General features: G+C 35.6%; 1 protein-coding gene across 1 annotated transcript in view; it reads left to right on the forward strand.

Moving 5' to 3' along the window:
• Window positions 1–17,737, forward strand: part of UGGT2 (UDP-glucose glycoprotein glucosyltransferase 2) — a 98,516-nt gene that overhangs the window by 72,224 nt on the left and 8,555 nt on the right. Inside the window, exons 29-34 of the mRNA XM_062575806.1 lie at window positions 2,017–2,102; window positions 11,147–11,231; window positions 13,030–13,115; window positions 15,214–15,312; window positions 16,260–16,344; window positions 16,775–16,957. Of these exons, the coding sequence (XP_062431790.1) occupies window positions 2,017–2,102; window positions 11,147–11,231; window positions 13,030–13,115; window positions 15,214–15,312; window positions 16,260–16,344; window positions 16,775–16,957 (624 nt within the window). The remainder of the gene's footprint in view (window positions 1–2,016; window positions 2,103–11,146; window positions 11,232–13,029; window positions 13,116–15,213; window positions 15,313–16,259; window positions 16,345–16,774; window positions 16,958–17,737) is intronic.

Consider the following 17,737-nt stretch of genomic DNA (forward strand, 5'->3'; position numbering starts at 1 on the left):
CTGGTCATCCAAAATAATTGTTTTTGTTGTTAGTAGCCTGATAATTAGTAGGTAATATAGCACAGACAGTAAACTCATGCTTGTGTCTTGTCAAAAGCTCCATTCAAGGAAACCTGAGCGTTTGTGCTAGGTGGCAGTGTGGGATGCTCCAGGTAACATGGAGGTGTGCTACATTTTTCATCAACAAATAATCTGTGTCTAAATTAGGTCTCATAAGTTATGTATTTGTTTCCTTTGTTTTTGTATGAAATTGGGTTTTGTATGAAATGTGTGTTTCTTAGAACTATTGAAAACTACTCTGTTCTTGCGGAAGGTAAAAGATAGGAATTACAAGCAATAGGACAGCATGATTATATAATTTGGGGGGAGAAAAAATTTAAAAATGGGATTCTGAGATAAGAAAGATTTTCAGTGAAAAATACATATGCAGCCCAGTGAGTCAGCTTTTTTGGGGAAAAAAAAAGCATTAATATAAGTGATCACTATCTGCATAATGAATTCTGTCGTAATTACTGCATTTTAGCTATGGTATTTGTGTTGTTTGACCAACCTATCACTGCACCTGCAAAGACTGAAATGCTAGTGAATTGCTTAATAATTAGATATACTTGAAGCAAGACATTCCTTATTTTGAGTTGATTGTCTGTGCTGGTTGCAATTCTGGGCATTCTCCAGTGAATACAAATCTCTGAAAGCATCAATTTTTGAAAGACAAACTTTACTACTTACAGTTACTTTGAAAGTACTGTCTAGTTAGAACCTTCTTTCTGCCTTTAGCTCATGGTCTGGAATGTTTGATTCTGGATAGAAACTTAGACATTGAACCAATATTTTTTGCTTTTATGGATGCTATGCCAAAATATAGTTGAGATACATTCTCCAGTTCTGCTAACAATTCTCTCTTGAAAAGCATAGCTATAGGAAAACACTGTTTCTTGTAAATGCCAATGAATGCTGCCAAGTGCAATTTCTGTAATCTAATTTTAGACATATTAAAGTTAGGAATCTAGTTCAAGCTAATCATCAAGGTTCCTTTTATACTTAATAGAAATCAGCAGACACATCCAGAAAGCAATTACTGTGAAAACATCACACAGATTTATAATATATAATATAATTTTAATCATATTGTCATATCATTTAAAATAATAAAATAATCATATTTAATTTTTAAAAATTAGGGCTATGTTAGTTGTCAGGATACTATGAGGCTGAAAATTAGCGGTCGTAATGACTGATTAAAATGCAACTAAAAACATTAGAATAAAAACGATCTTTTCTTACATAATTTAAATTCTTAGTCTGTTCTTTTTCTCTTTTTCTCTAAAAAAATATTTTCCATTTTAGTACTTGGCTATTGTAACACAGAAGTTCTTGTTACTTCTGAAGTGAAAGGTTAATTTTGTATTGGCTAAGGTAATTTCATAGAGAAAGATTGATTTTGACAATTAGGACTTGTTAGCCATCTGCCATTCTCTGTGAAAATTGTATTATAAGGAATAAAACATTTAACAAAATGTGAATCTTTGGCTTTTAGACAAGTACTGAATACTTTCTCAATACTAGAAGGTGTTTAACATGACAAAGCTCTTTAATGTTCACGTTCCACCCCTTGCTTTGTCTGGTATTCACACAGTGTAGCTGGATGCAGGGATTCTAAATTGGGAAAGAGCTGTATTGACTAGGGAAGTTGTTCCAGACAAAAGTTTGAAGTTTCAAATAAATTTTTCATCCTAGAATTTGTTTAGTAGTTAATTCCTTCACTGCTTGCTTACTTGTTGTTTTACATGGAGATTTTGTATATGTTCAGCTAGAAACAAATGGAGCAATAAGAGACATTAAAATGGGCATAAAGAAAGATGATATTTGGCTGTATCACTTCCAAGGCTAGCATGGCATTAGGTTAATAACTTTAGCTGCAGTACTGAGGGTTGGATAATTGATGTTTGTGTGTGTACGTGATCGATTCTGAAAAGGAAACAGAACTTTCTTTTTTTGGGTCCCTTTTTTTCATAGGGATATTTTCAGCTAAAAGCAAATCCAGGTGCTTGGACACTGAGATTGCGTAAAGGAAGATCTGAAGAGATTTATCATGTTTTCTCGTAAGTAGTAAGCTTCCTTAGAACACATACATATGCCTTATAAACAAGTTGCTTGAAATACATATTTTTAAAAATTCTGAAATTACTGAAGAAAAATGAACAAAGATAACATGAAACAGTAGAACAAGGAGCAAATAATCATTTAAAGTTGATAACAAATGCCTTTATTTTCTAGAAGGGTAAGTGGGAGGAGTTATAAAACCTAAAACTAACATTTAAAGTCTCCTTTTTCAGGAGGATATTTGGTAAAGTAAAGCTCTATAGCTACAAATTTTACTATATTTCTGCACAGCAAAGTGGCAAAATAAAGAAGTGTTCTGTATAATCCCTTTGAGAATGATTTAAAATTGCATGTGTAAATCGAGAGCCTGGAAATAAACCAGGACTCTGACTATATTCTTGATATTCTAAATTTATATTTCTAACTGGAATCATAAACTCTGAAGTTCCAAGAGCAGACTTGATCTATGTGTGAAATTTTACTGATGATTCTGGCCTGATACTGTTTTTAATCAGGTTCTGGTTCTAAGTAGAGATAACTGTCTTTCATTTCAGACTAGTTGTTTTCTGAGGATGTTTTTGTAATATCTAGCTCTTCCAAAAATCATTTAGGCAATATATTTTGTTTAAAAACTTGATCTATTTCAACATCCTTTTAATAATAGTTGCTTTTTATGATTCTCTTCAGCCACTTCTCCATTCTGATTAGACATCTATTTACACTATACTATGTTGTGATTTAAAATTTGAATCACTTTTGTTTCCATAAGTGAAAAATAGCATAAAGCTGAAGCACTAATTATTCACTGGTTTATAGTTTTCAAAGTATTCTCAGAATCAAGAATGGTTGAGATTGGAAGGGACTTCCGAAGATCATCTAGCCCAACCCCCCTGCTCAAGAAGGGTCACCTAGAGCATGTTAGGATCGCGTCCAGGCAGGGTTTGAATATCTCCAGAGAAGGAGACTCCACAACCTCTCTGGACAGCCTGGTCCAGTGCTCTGTCACTCTCACAGGAAAGCTTTTCCTCATATTCAGGTGGAACTTCCTGTGTTTCAGTTTGTGCCTGTTGCCTCTTGTCCTATTGCTTGGCACTGCTGAAAAGAGTCTGGCTCCATCCTCTTGACACCCTCCCTTCAGGTACTTGTACACATTGATAAGATCCCCCCTCAGTCTTCTCTTCCCCAGGCTGAACAGGCCCAGCTCTTTTAGCCTTTCCTCCTAGGGAAGATGCTCCAGTCCTCTCATCATCTTTGTAGCTCTATGCTGGACTCTCTCCAGTAGCTCCATGTCTCTCTTGTCCTGGGGAGCCCAGAACTGGACACAGGACTCGAGATGAGGCCTCCCCAGGGCTGAGGAGAGGGGCAGGACCACCTCCCTTGACTTGCTGGCAGCACTCGTCCTAATGCACCCCAGGATACCATTGGCCTTCCTGGCCACAAGGGCACATTGCTGGCTCATTCGTGGCCACCAGCGCTCCCAGGTCCTTCTCTGCAGAGCTGCTTTCCAGCAAGTCAATTATTTAAAGATGTATTTTATTAAGAAGAAAGAGCTAATACACTCTACATCTGGTTTTCTGTTTGAATTTACATGACATAAATACAGTTATTTCTCTATAATAAATGTGGATGAATTTATGTTTATAATATTATAAACTTCTTATTTTCTTTCAGATTTCTTATTGCTAAAGTGAAAAATCCTAACACAGTCTTTCCTCTTGCAGAGGCTGTCTGTATGTCTAATCATTGTTGCTCTTATCTGTGCATTATCTCATTCTGCCCTGCCCTTTTGAGAGGGGTGACCAGGGGTAAAGACACATTCATGTTGTGGTTGCAGCATGCATTTACACAACAACATTGCTAAATTCCTGATTCTAATAAATACTAGCATCTTTTTTCAATATTGCTGAACACTGAGCTGACATTTGCAGAGAACTATCTACACTTTCCAAGATCTTTCTTGGGAAATAATAGCTAATCAGGTCTACTTATTGTGTAAGTATCATTAGGTTTCTTTTTTCCACATGCATTAATTTGCATATGTTTCTACTACCAACTTCAAAAGTATCTAACTTCCAAGTTAGATCAGGTTACTCAGGACCTTGTCCAGTCACATTTTGAGTATCTATAAGGATGGGAGATTCCACACCTTCTCTGGGTAACTTGTTTCAGTGTTTGACCACCCTCCTTGTGAAACTTTTTTCCTAATGTCTGACCAGAATTTCTCTTATTACAGCTAGTGTCTATTACCTCTTCTGCTTTTGCTGAGAACCTACAAGTTTAGTCTGATTCTGTTTTCTCTATAATCTTCCCTTGGGCAATTGAAGACAACCATAAGATACCATCTTAGTCTTTTCTTGTTAAGACTAAATGAACATAATTTTCTCAGCCTCTCCTTGTATACATTGTTCTTCAACCTAACTGTCTTGTTGGCTCTCTGTCCAGTATGTCAGTGTCTTTTTCATCCTGTCACACCTGCTCAGCTTTCTGCCCACTGGAATGGACCATTCTTGTATGAGGAGGAGGCTGCGCTTGAAGATCAACCAGCTCTCCTCAACCTCTTCACCCTTCAGGACAGTCTCCTAAGGGATTCTGCTAACCCTGGACAGATCCCTGAGCAAGACAAAAGCTGTTCTCCTGAAACGAAAGCTGTAATTCTGCTATTTGCCTTTTTCATCTTTCTCAGGATCTTAAGCTGCACCGTCTCATGGTGAAGCCAAGGCTGCCACTAACCTTCTGTCCTTTCTTCCTTATTTGTATACATCAAGTCCAGCAGAAAGCCTCTCCTACTTTTCTTGTCAATCACCTGTGTCAAGAAACTGTTCTCTACACACTGTGGTATGCCTGTGCCCTGCCGTGTTGCCCTTCCATCAGATCTTGGGATCTGAAGTGCCCCCCCAGGAGCACCAGGGCCTGTAATAGTAAGGCTGCTGCTGGTTTTGTAAAGGCTTTGTTTACTTTCTGTTCCTGACTGGCCTGCTTAAGACACTCACAGGAATGTTGCATTGCTCTCTCTGATCCTTACCTGTAAACTGTTAATGGGGTTGATGCCTGTTTCATAGCAAAGTTCTATGGATTCAACCTACTCCTTAGTGTTGAATGCAAGTCTTTTACTCTTTCTTGACTTTTGTGCCTGTTCTTCCTAAGGGACCTTCATCTGTCCATCAAAGCAGTGTAGTCATGGGAGCTGTCCCACCGTATCTCTGTGTTCCTAATCAGATCATAACCTTTTGGCTGTGAAACTTCTAATTCCTCATTTGTTTCCCAACCAGAGTGCATTCAGGGAAAGGAACTTGAGATGAGCCACCAGTCATGCCACTTTCTCAGGGGAAGTTGGAGAGCTTCCCATACTTAAACACTTTCTTATTGCCCCCATACATCTAATTTTCTTCAGTCTTTGATGACCATTCCCATAACACATTTTAAGGTACAAGTTCTCTGCAGGGTGCCTTACTTGTTTCAGTATGCGCGTACAGGCCACATGCTGAATTCCAAAAAGCGTGCACATTTACACCACAGTGTACCATAGCTTTCCAGTCCTTGGGTCCTGTCACATCTTGATATGGAATCAAGACATGATCAGGGTTGCTGTGGAAAAACAACAGCATATGCTCTGTGAGACGAATTTTTGTCCAACTGGCAGAACTTCTTGCAGTTGACTTTGCATTGTTTTCTACATGTTCCATTTACTGTTTTGGTCTTGGTTTTGAAACCAACAATATCTCACTCCTCTTTGGTATCTTAGAAAATCTGGTAAGATCTTAGGGGGCATGTCTGCCATGGAGAAATAAGCAGTTGTTTGAAAGTTCTGTCTATACCTGAATCCATTTTGATATGTTAATGCTAGTAATAATATGCCTAAGGCACTCAGACATCTAGGTTTGACACTGGCAGAATCTCTTACCACATAGCTACACAGCTACCAGACACTTGCCCTGTTAATTCAGAGCATGGTTAGCATTATCATGCAGCCACCTGCACCAAATTCTGTAGAATTGTCAGTAGCATTTTTCTAGATTAATATCTTGATATTCCTGATGTACCTAATGTGTAGACCCACCAATATGTCTGCCTATAGCATTGCATACCTGCAGTGTCTTTGTGAGCTTGAGCAAGTACCATCAATTTCCCTCTCAGAATTTTTCAGCCTTGAGGGTGCCTTGGAATGCAATATTATTGATGGTAGCATCCCTTTTGAACAAAAGCATTATATTCATTTTAACTCTAGGCATTTTTCTTCAATCAATTCAGCATGACTTTTAGTCATCTAAGAATCACTGTGGTTGCACCTTAATGTAGGGATTTAGAAGCACTCTTCAGTTTCTTGCACTGATTCTGTACCCTGGCTGCATTTTGACTGCACCATCCTTCTCGAAAGAAACGCATGTGCATGGAAAGAAAAGTCATATTGTACTACAGAAACTGGCATTTAGGTGCCTTCTATGGGGCTTACAGATCTGTAATTTCCCTAGTCAGTTTTCACAAGGAACATGTGCTAATTCTCATCCTGATTATTCCTTGGAAGAATCCTTTTTCTCATATTTTAGATGGCAGCATAGATCTGTAATGTATTACGGTTCCTCTTGAAGTTTTGGAACTGGTTCCTTCTAGAAGAACATCATTGCTTTATTTCAGCTTCCGTTCAAATTTTTTTTCCTCTCTGTAATTTTGTGGGCTGAAACAGGTCTATTTCCTTTTATGTTTTTTATTATTACTCAGATTTCAGGAACATACAGATTCATAGGATGTTTAGTTGCCAGCTACTGTTACAAAATGGAAAAAAAAAGATGAATATGTTTGTTGTTTTGATTATTTAATTAATGCATCAATTTCAGTGTTTCAGGAAGTAGTGTTAATGGCATGTTAGGTTCATTCCATTTCTTTGCAATTTTCAATTTATATTTTTCAAGAAACCACTCACACTGTGTTGCAAAAGCAGAAAAAATCGTCTTCATCTTAAGAAGTTCACTTAATCTCCACCAACTGTAGCTGTATCATTTGTCTAGTTTAACATTCAAATCTTGAAGTATATAATGTGGTTTATAGAAGATACCATGGTGGAAAAAAATGTAGCAAGCAAGCTATAGTTGAACAGAAAAATGAAACAAAATTGAACAAAAATGCTTTGCTTTCTAGATTTAATCAAAGGGAACTTAAAACACCTGCAGTTTTTTAAGACTATTGATTTTCTTTAAGAAGTAATACCAATAAGCTTGAAATAAGCTCAGCTAAGTTATATAAAATTAATACTTGATGAAGAATCTAAACAATAATGTTTATTTCATTTGATTATTACAAACCATAGGTTTAGAATGCAACAGCTGAACTATGTTTGGGAGTTGTTGTTAATGATGTCAATATTAGTAATATCAAAACGTTATCAGAACTCAAGCAGCCATTTGATAGCGTGAAGTTTAGCCAAGTTGTATTGCAGGATATAAAGATATTCTCTACTCTTGTATACAAGTAATACCCTCTCATTAAATTTTAAGATGGCATGTGCTCTTTGAGGCGCAGACTTGTACATTGTCTTAGGAGTTTTAGGGGTAAAACAGGATTTTGAAGTTACAGGATGTATCACGCCTCAGGGCATATTTTCACAGAATCATAGAATGGGTAAGGTTGGAAGCGACTCCTGGAGATCATCTAGTCCAACCTCCCTGCCCAAGCAGGGTCACCTACAGCATGGTAGACAGGGCTGCATCCAGGTGGGCCTTGAATGTCTCCAGAGAAGGAGACTCCACCTCCTCTCTGGGGAACCTGGGCCGTCACTCTCACAGGGAAGAAATTCCCCCTCATGTTCAGGCAGAACTTCCTGTGTTTCAGTTTGTGCCCTCATGCCTCTAGCATGGGACAACTGAAGAGTTTAGCCCCATCCCCTTGACACCCTCTCTTAAGGGATTTATAGACATTGATAAGATCCCCCCTCAGTCTTCTCTTCCCCAGGCTGAACAGGCCCAGCTCTTTTAGCCTTTCCTCCTAGGGAAGATGCTCCAGTCCTCTCATCTTTGTAGCTCTATGCTGGACTCTCTCCAGTAGCTCCATGTCTCTAGTGTCCTGGGGAGCCTAGAAGTGGACACAGGACTCGAGATGAGGCCTCCCCAGGGCTGAGGAGAGGGGCAGGATCACCTCCCTCCACCTGCTCTTCCCAATGCACCTAGGAGACCATTGGCCTTCTTGACCACAAGGGCACATTGCTGGCTCATGGTCAACCTGTCATCCACCAGCACTCCCAGGTCCAGTCCTTCTCTGCAGAGCTGCTTTCCAGCAGCTTCTCTCATTTTAGCATATTTTATCTCTCATTTAGCATATTTTGCTTCTCTCATTTTAGCATGTAATACAGAGGTAAGTAATTTGTTTTTTGCCTATGTAAATAGCTTTTGGAAAAAGCATTTCTTTTCAAACACTACTTATAACAAAGATCATTGATTTGAAGTGGTTACCCTTGTAGATGTATTTCTAATTAATAAATCACTCTGAATGCTAGGAATATTAAAATTGGTATACTCTGCAACAGTATTTTAGTCTGAGTGCTACATATTATCTGAGCTTTGACTCTGTAATGTTGGTAGGAAAACTTAGGTTAAGTATTACAAAATCGAGACTTAGCAGAAAATTGTTTATAATAAAAACATATGTATAAGCTCATTTTGAAAAAGAAAGGTGGATATAACTTACAGTTTTATGTTACACAGACTGTATAACTGGAAGTTGTATTTTTTGTAATTTGGGCAAATGTTTTTTTCTTTTTAATTTAAAGAGTTTTCATTTATTGAAATTAAATATTCTTTTCTCCGTGCTGAAAATTAAAATGCATTTATATGAGAAGTATATATGTGTTTTGAAACAGAGCAAAGTTTTGATCTAAATAGTCTGCTAGACATGTTTAGTTTTATACAGCAATTATACAACAATGAAGTCAATATATAAGACTTTTTGCAGGGATTTAAAAAATAAGCTGTGCTTAACTTTAGTGAGTTTACAAACAAAGTAGTTATGCTGACAGCGTTCAAGACTGCTTAAGGTACCTCACTTGTGGACAAAACACAGCGTTTCTTACCAGACTTGTTAATGGAGTTTGTAAATCATGATCCCAGTTCTTGCAAACACCAGCTGACGTTCAGAACCTTACTCACGTAATCACTCATGAAATTTTATCTGTACACAAATAAAATTACAACATCCATAATTTCATTTGAAAAAAAGAAAAGGAGAAGAGCTCCTGTGTAAGATTCAGCACACTGATTTAAGATTAGAGAACAGTATGTTGGACTCGGTTTTCTTTCAGAGAGATACTTGCCTGAAAGCAAGTGAATATCTTAGTTTGTAAGGACCTGTTGAGAATATAGTTGGTTTCAGTAGAAATTGAAATAAAGCGACAGACTTGGTCATGAAAAGCTGTTACCATAGTGTGAAAGTAGGAAGTATAGAAAGATGTGACCGGAGAAACAGATAAATGGGATCTTGAGACCAGGATTAACTATCCAGGGTTACTAATGGTAACTATCATCATCTTCATTACATTGTTCATATTAGGCTGGAGGTTCATCACACTGAGTGAAAACAGTTGGAGTTGAATAAAGATGGAGTTGACAATGAGGGATATATTAAAGAGATTTAAGGAGACAAAGTTAAATTAAATTGTAAAGCTATTAAACTATTAAATTACTAAATTAAACTATTAAATGATTAAATTAATGGCCAAACCAAATCTGTTTAGAGAACATTGTAAGGACTTTGGAAAATTATATTCATCCTTAGAACTGCGGAGCTAGCTACAGAATTCAGAATGTGAAGATTTTGAGGTAACTTAGAGAAGAATAGAAATAAATTGTGGAAAAATGACAAAAATTAAAACACTGAAATTTTGACTGCTAGCTGCTTACCTTGCAAAAAGCAGTTTGTGGTGAGATCTGATTTGTTATCACATAGTTTATTTAGAATAGAGATCTGTGTCCTTTTGTTTTTAGTATTGTATATCTCTTTGATAAAAAGACAGTTTTTGGCCCAGTGTTCATATATGTGATATTTTAAAAGCATGAAAATATGACTAAATCAGAGACTGCAGATGTCAAGATAATGTTGAGCAGGTTCTTTTGTTCCGGAATCAGCCATTTCCACAAAACTTAGAGACTGTAGGCACATTTTACAAAAAACAGTTAAATAGAAGATGTGCTTAAGTATATAAAATCCTGTCATTTTTAGTACCATTTAAGTGCCATGAAACATACTGAAGCAAAATTTGAATCGTTCTCTTCTCTAGGCAAAAATAAGTCAAGACTAAGGGGTAGCAAATTACTTTCTGAAACTAGTATTTTGTACGTTTAGTCTTAGCAAGTAAAAGCTAATACTACTAAAAGAAATAAATTGATTGAAGGGAAAATATATGGGATTTTGATATACAAAAAGTGTGGGATTTGAGAAGTATGTTGTTATACTGCATCAGAGAGAGATGGCAACATTTTTTATACTTCTTTCTCAGTGGGCTGCAGTACAGTTTGGAGATGCCTGAGTAGCTTTAAACTGGCACTCAGTAAGGCGAATATGCATGGGCTGCATTGCTGCAGCCGTGTTGGTAGGGATACAGTTACCAAAGCCAACCAGCTGAAAGCCAGTCTTAATGTTTCCGCACTGTGCTGTAACTTGCCCCAGACTTTAAAGCAGATACATTTTAAAAGTAGATTTAGTGCAGCCATGCAGCAATTTCTGGGATATATGTGGTTTTCATATTTGAAATATAATAGACAGTTTAATATATTTTGTATAATAAATACCTGCATAATGTACAGCGTTAGATGTCTGATTTTCTTGACTGGTTGATAAAATTTCCTGTAAAAATCTAAATTAAAAAATGAGGGCTACAACTGTGGGCAATATCTAGTGATGAATAAAACTCAGGTTCTAAGGTTAAGTTATAATTAGGTGCAAGTGAGGAAATTTTGTTTCAATAAATATCAACAGAGCTAAACCTTGTACTGTAATTAAGCACAAGTGATAAAACGTGTTAATGAGTCAGTATGTTTGCATGGTGTTTTTCCCTTCACAGCCATGAAGGAACAGATTCTGTAGCTGACCTGGCAGATGTTATTGTGGTATTAAACAACTTCAGAAGCAAAATTATCAAAGTCCAAGTACGTAAAGAGATCCTTTCTGTCTGCACTATTTCTTTATATGAAACATGAATAATGCTGACATGTCTTAGGCTGTATTTAATTGGAAGATGCATACGGGAATATATTATTTAGATTTTGTATAATCAAATAGAGATGTGTGAATTAATGTGGTTAATTTAATCCAGTCAGGTTATACTGCTTGCATGGGAAATCATTAAATAGTTGTTAAATACATTCATGTGCATAACATGGAGAGGATTCATCTCATCTAGCTTAAGCTGTGTGTGTCTAAGCTATGACGTGTAGTCTGAACTAGTTGCCTCGAGGTCCATCTGTGGTCAGCGTAAGGAGGTCGACAGTCCAAAGGACTGTTCATCCCATCTCAGTTATGTCCATAGGTAATGCAGTTATGTAAAATAAGGGACACGAACCCCTGTCTAGAGCCACCTAGTTCCCTCCAGTGACGAGGGGGTGGAGATGGGGGTGTTAAATGAATATTTTAGTCTAGATGCTAAAGTTTTGGGAAGCTAAAATCAGATATGTTAAACTAAGTTACCAAAGTTATGTAAATGACATTCTATTGTTTTCATTCTTAATGATACATCAGAAATAGATAATGAAACATAAGTTCTTTTAAGGAGAAAGAACCTCACATGGTATTACATGTTTTCTACTTTTTTTTTGTAAAGATTTGTTTTGTGTAGGTGCACTTGGCACATAATGTCCTATTTGTAGACCTTGAGAGGGAGAGAAAGCAGTGTAAACAAAAATACAAAGAGGAAATTTAAAAAACATACATTTTTTCTGAGTCTCTTCCTTACTTCTGTAACTAAAAGTTTCCAAACCATGAGAAAATTTGTAATTCTTTGTGAGGGGTGCAGAGCCTGCCTTTAGACTGCAGAGAAAAGGTAAAAGGATAAGAAAATAGGAATAGGAATATAGGAAAATTCTTTTAAGCAAAAGATCATGTATGCTAAACTAATAACTAGAATATATACATTATATCATGTCTCATTTCAATTCCGTTGAGCTATAGAATCACTTCAGCCATATCTAGGATATGGCTTCTGAAGCATTAGCTAAAAATGCACATGATTTAGTGTGAATAGAAATCAGTATGCATTAACTTGACAGTATAAAAAAATGAAAATAATATGGGTATAATGGAATACATTCAAACACTTAATACTTTAAAAGCTATTTGAGTTTCAGAAATAATAATCTTTTAATCAAGGAATATAGACAGCCAGCAAATTAATTTGGAACCTTTATTAAGCATCTATGTAAGACAACAGAAATTGCATAGGTTATATGAGACAGTGTGTGGTTCAGTGACAGATTTGTCACTTTCTCCTTATGCAAGGTTATGAGAATCACAATTTCCTTCTTCTAAGTTCCTTGCATGATCCAACACCCTACTACCTTTCCTCTGCCAGCTGATGGCGGATCACAAAATCATGGGTTTTCATCAAGAAAGAAAATGAGCCACAATTCACCATAATTTAAGTTACTGTTTGCATAAGTACAGAGGGCTTGAACATGCTGTTTTATTTGAGATAGGAATCCCAATTTAGTCTTTCATAATTGATTGCTTTGCTTCTCTTTACAGTAAGTTCTGTACAAAATACTTTAAAATGTGAAGTGACATTTTTACAGTTTGTTTTAAGGCAGTTTTGTAATTATTTTATTGAAGTAGGACTTGGTAAGATATTAGTCCAGCTAACCAGTAAGTCCACCATAATTAGATATAAAAATTGAAATACTAATTATCAGCTAACTTTCCAAATTATGTGAATTAATTTATTTTAATGACTAGGTACAGAAAAAGTCAGATAAAATGAATGAAGATCTCCTTACTGATGGAACAACAGAAGAAAAAGGAAAATGGGACTCATTTACAAGGTAATGAATAATTTGCTTATACTTTAACCATGCCAGGAAGTACTTATTACTATGCATAGCATAAGTGTTCCTTAGTTGAAAGTGATAGAAATATGTTAAAAAGCCCCGGGGGATTTATAACAGAAATAAATGTCAAAGAAAGACAAACTGTAATGCCTGGTATATCTCATTGTTTGTTTATTTTTTTGTCCCTCCCTTCCATTTATAGTTCTTGTTCATTTTCTCTATCAACATTACTTCTATTTTGTTGTGGCAGGGAATCAATCTTGGTTTAAAGATCTCAGCCAGTTACGTGGTACTCACGTGTTTTAAATTGACCGTCTAAAAGCAAACTAAGATGCTGCTTGTCTGTTATTAGATATAATTAATGAAAGCTCAAGAAATGCTTTCATGTTTATTATTATAATATTCTATAAGGAGGGAAAACCTTAAAGTAAAAGGTATTTGGTTGATAAACATGTAAAGTATGTTTAAAACATGTAATCACTTGGGGCTAATGACCATGCAATATTGAATGTGTGTTACACCATTGTAAACCTTTGGTTTTAGGTGCTAATAACATTGCTTAGAAATCTGTTGTCTGTTCATGGTATCTGGTTTGGGCTGATTTTTTTTTAATTGGAATTCAAATTTTATTCCCAAAATACAAATTCTCATGAAATTGTTAAATCATTTTTGAGAATGAGGCTATCGCAGAAAAAAAGGATGTTGTATTTTTGTTTTTTAAAAAAATCTGACTTTCTTTTAATAGATTAGTACATCCATGCTGTGGATCAGAACATAGGAGTCTTGTTTTCTGAGACATGTTAATTTTCCTTTGGAGAGCATTTCAGTCAGACAAACTTTGATCGGTATGTTTGAGAATCAGTGGCCTAGATGCTTTCCAAACATTCCATCCTCGTAACTCTTCAGAGACCTTTTGCACAAGAAATATCTTGAAAAGATAATGTTCTCCACTTGCAAGTGGGAGGGCTCGAACTACTGGCTGAATTCCAATTCATTTGTTCTCAATATTTCTTCACACTGAATAAAATTAGTTTGGGTCTTTAATCCAGAATGCTGTTAACATAATAAATTCAACTGTTGTTTCAGTATGACGGTTCTAATGCCTCTTCAGGATCTTCAAGACTGTCTTTTGGCTCTTAATTTGCTAGACCTTGTTTCCACAGACAACTATGGAACTTATGTTCTTATGCTCCAAATAACTTACGTTACAAAGATACTGTCCCAAGACACTGTCCAGTTCGTAGGAAATACTCATGTTTGCCAGTTCCAACACAGCGTTTGTTTCTGCAGTATACTAAGAAATGCTAAGCTCTCATGGCTGTCTATCTTAAAGTTAACTTCAAAGATCTAAAGTAACTATAGAGAGAATAAACAGACAAATTCCTGGAAGAATCCAGCGAGAATTATGAAGAAACTACTTCTTGCACAGGATATGCTTTTAACCACAGGCCACTGAATGTTGTGAGAATATTCTTGGAAATATAGCTGTTGCTTGGCCTTGTCATCTCCTGTTGGCCACTGTAGAGAACAGGGTTATACACTAAATACATGGTTTTACCTGGTGTGGCCATCTGTGTTATGTATAGTCTGTATTTCAGAGTATGTTTTCACCCATCATCATTCAGATCAAACACTACTTGAAACCCTGGTTATAACTACATGGCCATGCAGACATCCTCACGAAAATGCATTGGACTTGTGATAGGAAATCATATAGGTGAAGCTTGAAAAATAATTGTTATTGATTTTAAAATAACTAATTCCTCAAGATATGTTGGCTTTATGTATTTCTGATTTCTGCTTTGTTAAAATGTTGAGTTCTTGTCAATTTGGATTCTGTTTGATAGAAAAAATTGCAGTTGTTCCATATTTTTTCCTGAATAACATACAAGGTGAGATGTTGTTCCCAAAAGATTTCAGTATTATAGGCATGCACAGTGGAAGTGGAATATAATTATATTCAGTTACTGTAGAGTGTTTCTTTTGTGTAGTCTCTGACTATAGTCTCTGACTCTTTACAAGCTGAATAGTAATGTCATAGTATATTGTTTCTGCTGAATGTATACTTGCATATTTTGGGGGTTTTTTTTAGTTTTTCAGAAGAAATTCCAGTAGAAGAGATGGAAAAGAAAAGTGATATTCTTAACATTTTTTCAGTCGCTTCAGGCCATTTATATGAACGTTTTTTAAGGTAAGGAAATGTAAAAGGGAAACAAGAATTTCATAGAGATATAGTAGATGTTCATCCTAAAATTAAGCAGCTTAAAAAAGGTAACTTTGTTAAAAAAGCATAAAGAACAAATTGTTAAAATATAGAAAAGTTGTATACTGGGAGGACCAAATTCAGCTCTTTGAAGACATAATGATACAATGTATCATTAATTAATGTTCAAAAATACCGTTCTTTTTAGAGAAATAAAAATGTTCCTCATGCCTTTCGTAAGTGCACAGACTAAGTGTGAACATAGAGGATAAAGTTCAGCCTCTTTATGAAGATGTAACACCACTGACTTCTTTAGAGTTCTGTCTGCTTCTGTTTAGTCCAAACGGTGGATACTACTATATGCATATACACAACCTTACTTAAATCTCAGTGGGTTATTCAGTACCCAATGATTGCTTTGAAGGAACTCTTACCGTGAAGTCTGATCTATTCACAGTTGTATCTCTATTACTTTTCTGATTTCTGCATTTATGTACAGGTGTCAGATTTAGTGATTTTCAGATTTCTGAAATGGAAATTCTCAATGCTTTCATGCATACTTATTTGGAAAGTAGTATTCTGTATGTTTAATCATTATTTTTTAGTAGATCTGACTAAATATTCATGATTCTTTCCTTCAAGAGTCTTTGATAAACAACTCAAAACAACTTTAGTAGGGGAAAAGCAGATCCACATTTAAGTGTTCCTTCTAATATTGCTTAGCCAGTGTGGATCAAATAAATCTGACTCAAGGTAGCCTTGAACACACACACACACACACACATTTTTTAAAACATTTATTAAAAACAGATAGAATTGCTGTTGAACTGGAATAACACACATTATAATTAGAAAATTTTAGCACCTTTTTAGGTATAGTTGAAATAAAATGACATGTTTATTCGTTTGTTTATTATAGACTTATGTTTTCACAGAATTATGATGCTTTCTGTCCTACGCCATACAAAAACACCAGTTAAATTTTGGTTTCTGAAAAACTATCTCTCCCCAACATTCAAGGTACAATAAATGTCTTCCTTGTATTAATTTTTCTTAATAAGTCTTAATAGATAAATAAAAATTATTACAGTTGAATAATTATGTAATTAAAATTAAATTTTCACAGTTGGAAATGATCTCTGAATGTGTTAAATACTGATAGCCACTTTTAAAACTATCATATTTAAGATTCTTCTTTTCTGAAACCCAAAGTTGAGTAATATATTATAATAATACATTCTTTACTGACAGATTCTTATCAGCTTGAAAGGAATGCTTTTTTATTTATGAAGCTGAGGATACTGTTAGAACTAAAGAAATATTTTAAAAGAATGACTAATGTGATTAATAAGGTCAAAAGAGCTGCAACTGTTTTGCAACATTTCGTCCTTTTCCCTTTAAAGGCTTGCGTGTCGCAATATGCAGTAATATTTTTTGGATCTTCTTCTAGGATGTTATTCCTCACATGGCTAAGAAATATGGATTCAGATATGAGTTAGTACAGTATAAGTGGCCCCGCTGGCTTTATCAACAGACGGAAAAGCAAAGAATTATCTGGGGCTACAAAATTCTTTTTTTGGATGTTCTTTTCCCTTTGGCTGTGGATAAAATAATATTTGTCGATGCTGACCAGGTAGGAAAAAATAATATTGTAAATGTATCAAGAATATTTTTAGGGGGGTTTAAGTTGGTCCAGTTTTTATTCCCTGTGGCAATTTCATCCAAGTGTTGGTGTCATAAGCATATTGTAGTTTTATGAGCAGAATCAGTAGTGATATGTAACATGGAACAAATTCATTTCACCTGTCTTCAGTCATCTAGAAGTTGAATGCCATCGCACCTAGTTGTCCTAAATAGCCTCTAATTTCAGTGAAGAGACAAAGGCACCTGGAGAGGTATGTGCCATCTCAAATGTACCTTTCATCTGAGGTTCTCTGGGTTGTGAAAGGATCTCTCCATTGACGATGGAAAGGGTCTAAGGTGATCAGTTTACACTGGTTGGCCAACTAAAAGTTAGCTAAAATTTTTAAGATTAATCCTGTTTGTTGTTCTTGAATCTGTAGCAGTGTTTCAATGATAAATTTATATCTCATAAAAAACTCAAAACCAAAATGCTGTCTCAAACGGATGAGATATTGAACAGTTAGTCACATGATTATTAAAAATCTCAGAACAAACATTATGTGATTTGGTCCTTTTCCAATACTTGTGACTAAACTAAGCTTAGATTTAGCAATCCAAATTGCAACTTGGAGTCAGTTCGTCTGGATACAGTATTGTTACTGGTCATTTGTCCTAACTGTTGTAAAGGATTTCTGTGTACTCTGAAAAAATATTCTTACTACTGATAAATTAGATTAGTGAGGTTTGAAGGAAGAATGATTAATTAATAAAGGACATTTGTAAAATGTCC

Source organism: Rhea pennata, chromosome 1, assembly GCF_028389875.1.
Source record: "Rhea pennata isolate bPtePen1 chromosome 1, bPtePen1.pri, whole genome shotgun sequence".
NCBI lineage: Eukaryota > Metazoa > Chordata > Aves > Rheiformes > Rheidae > Rhea > Rhea pennata.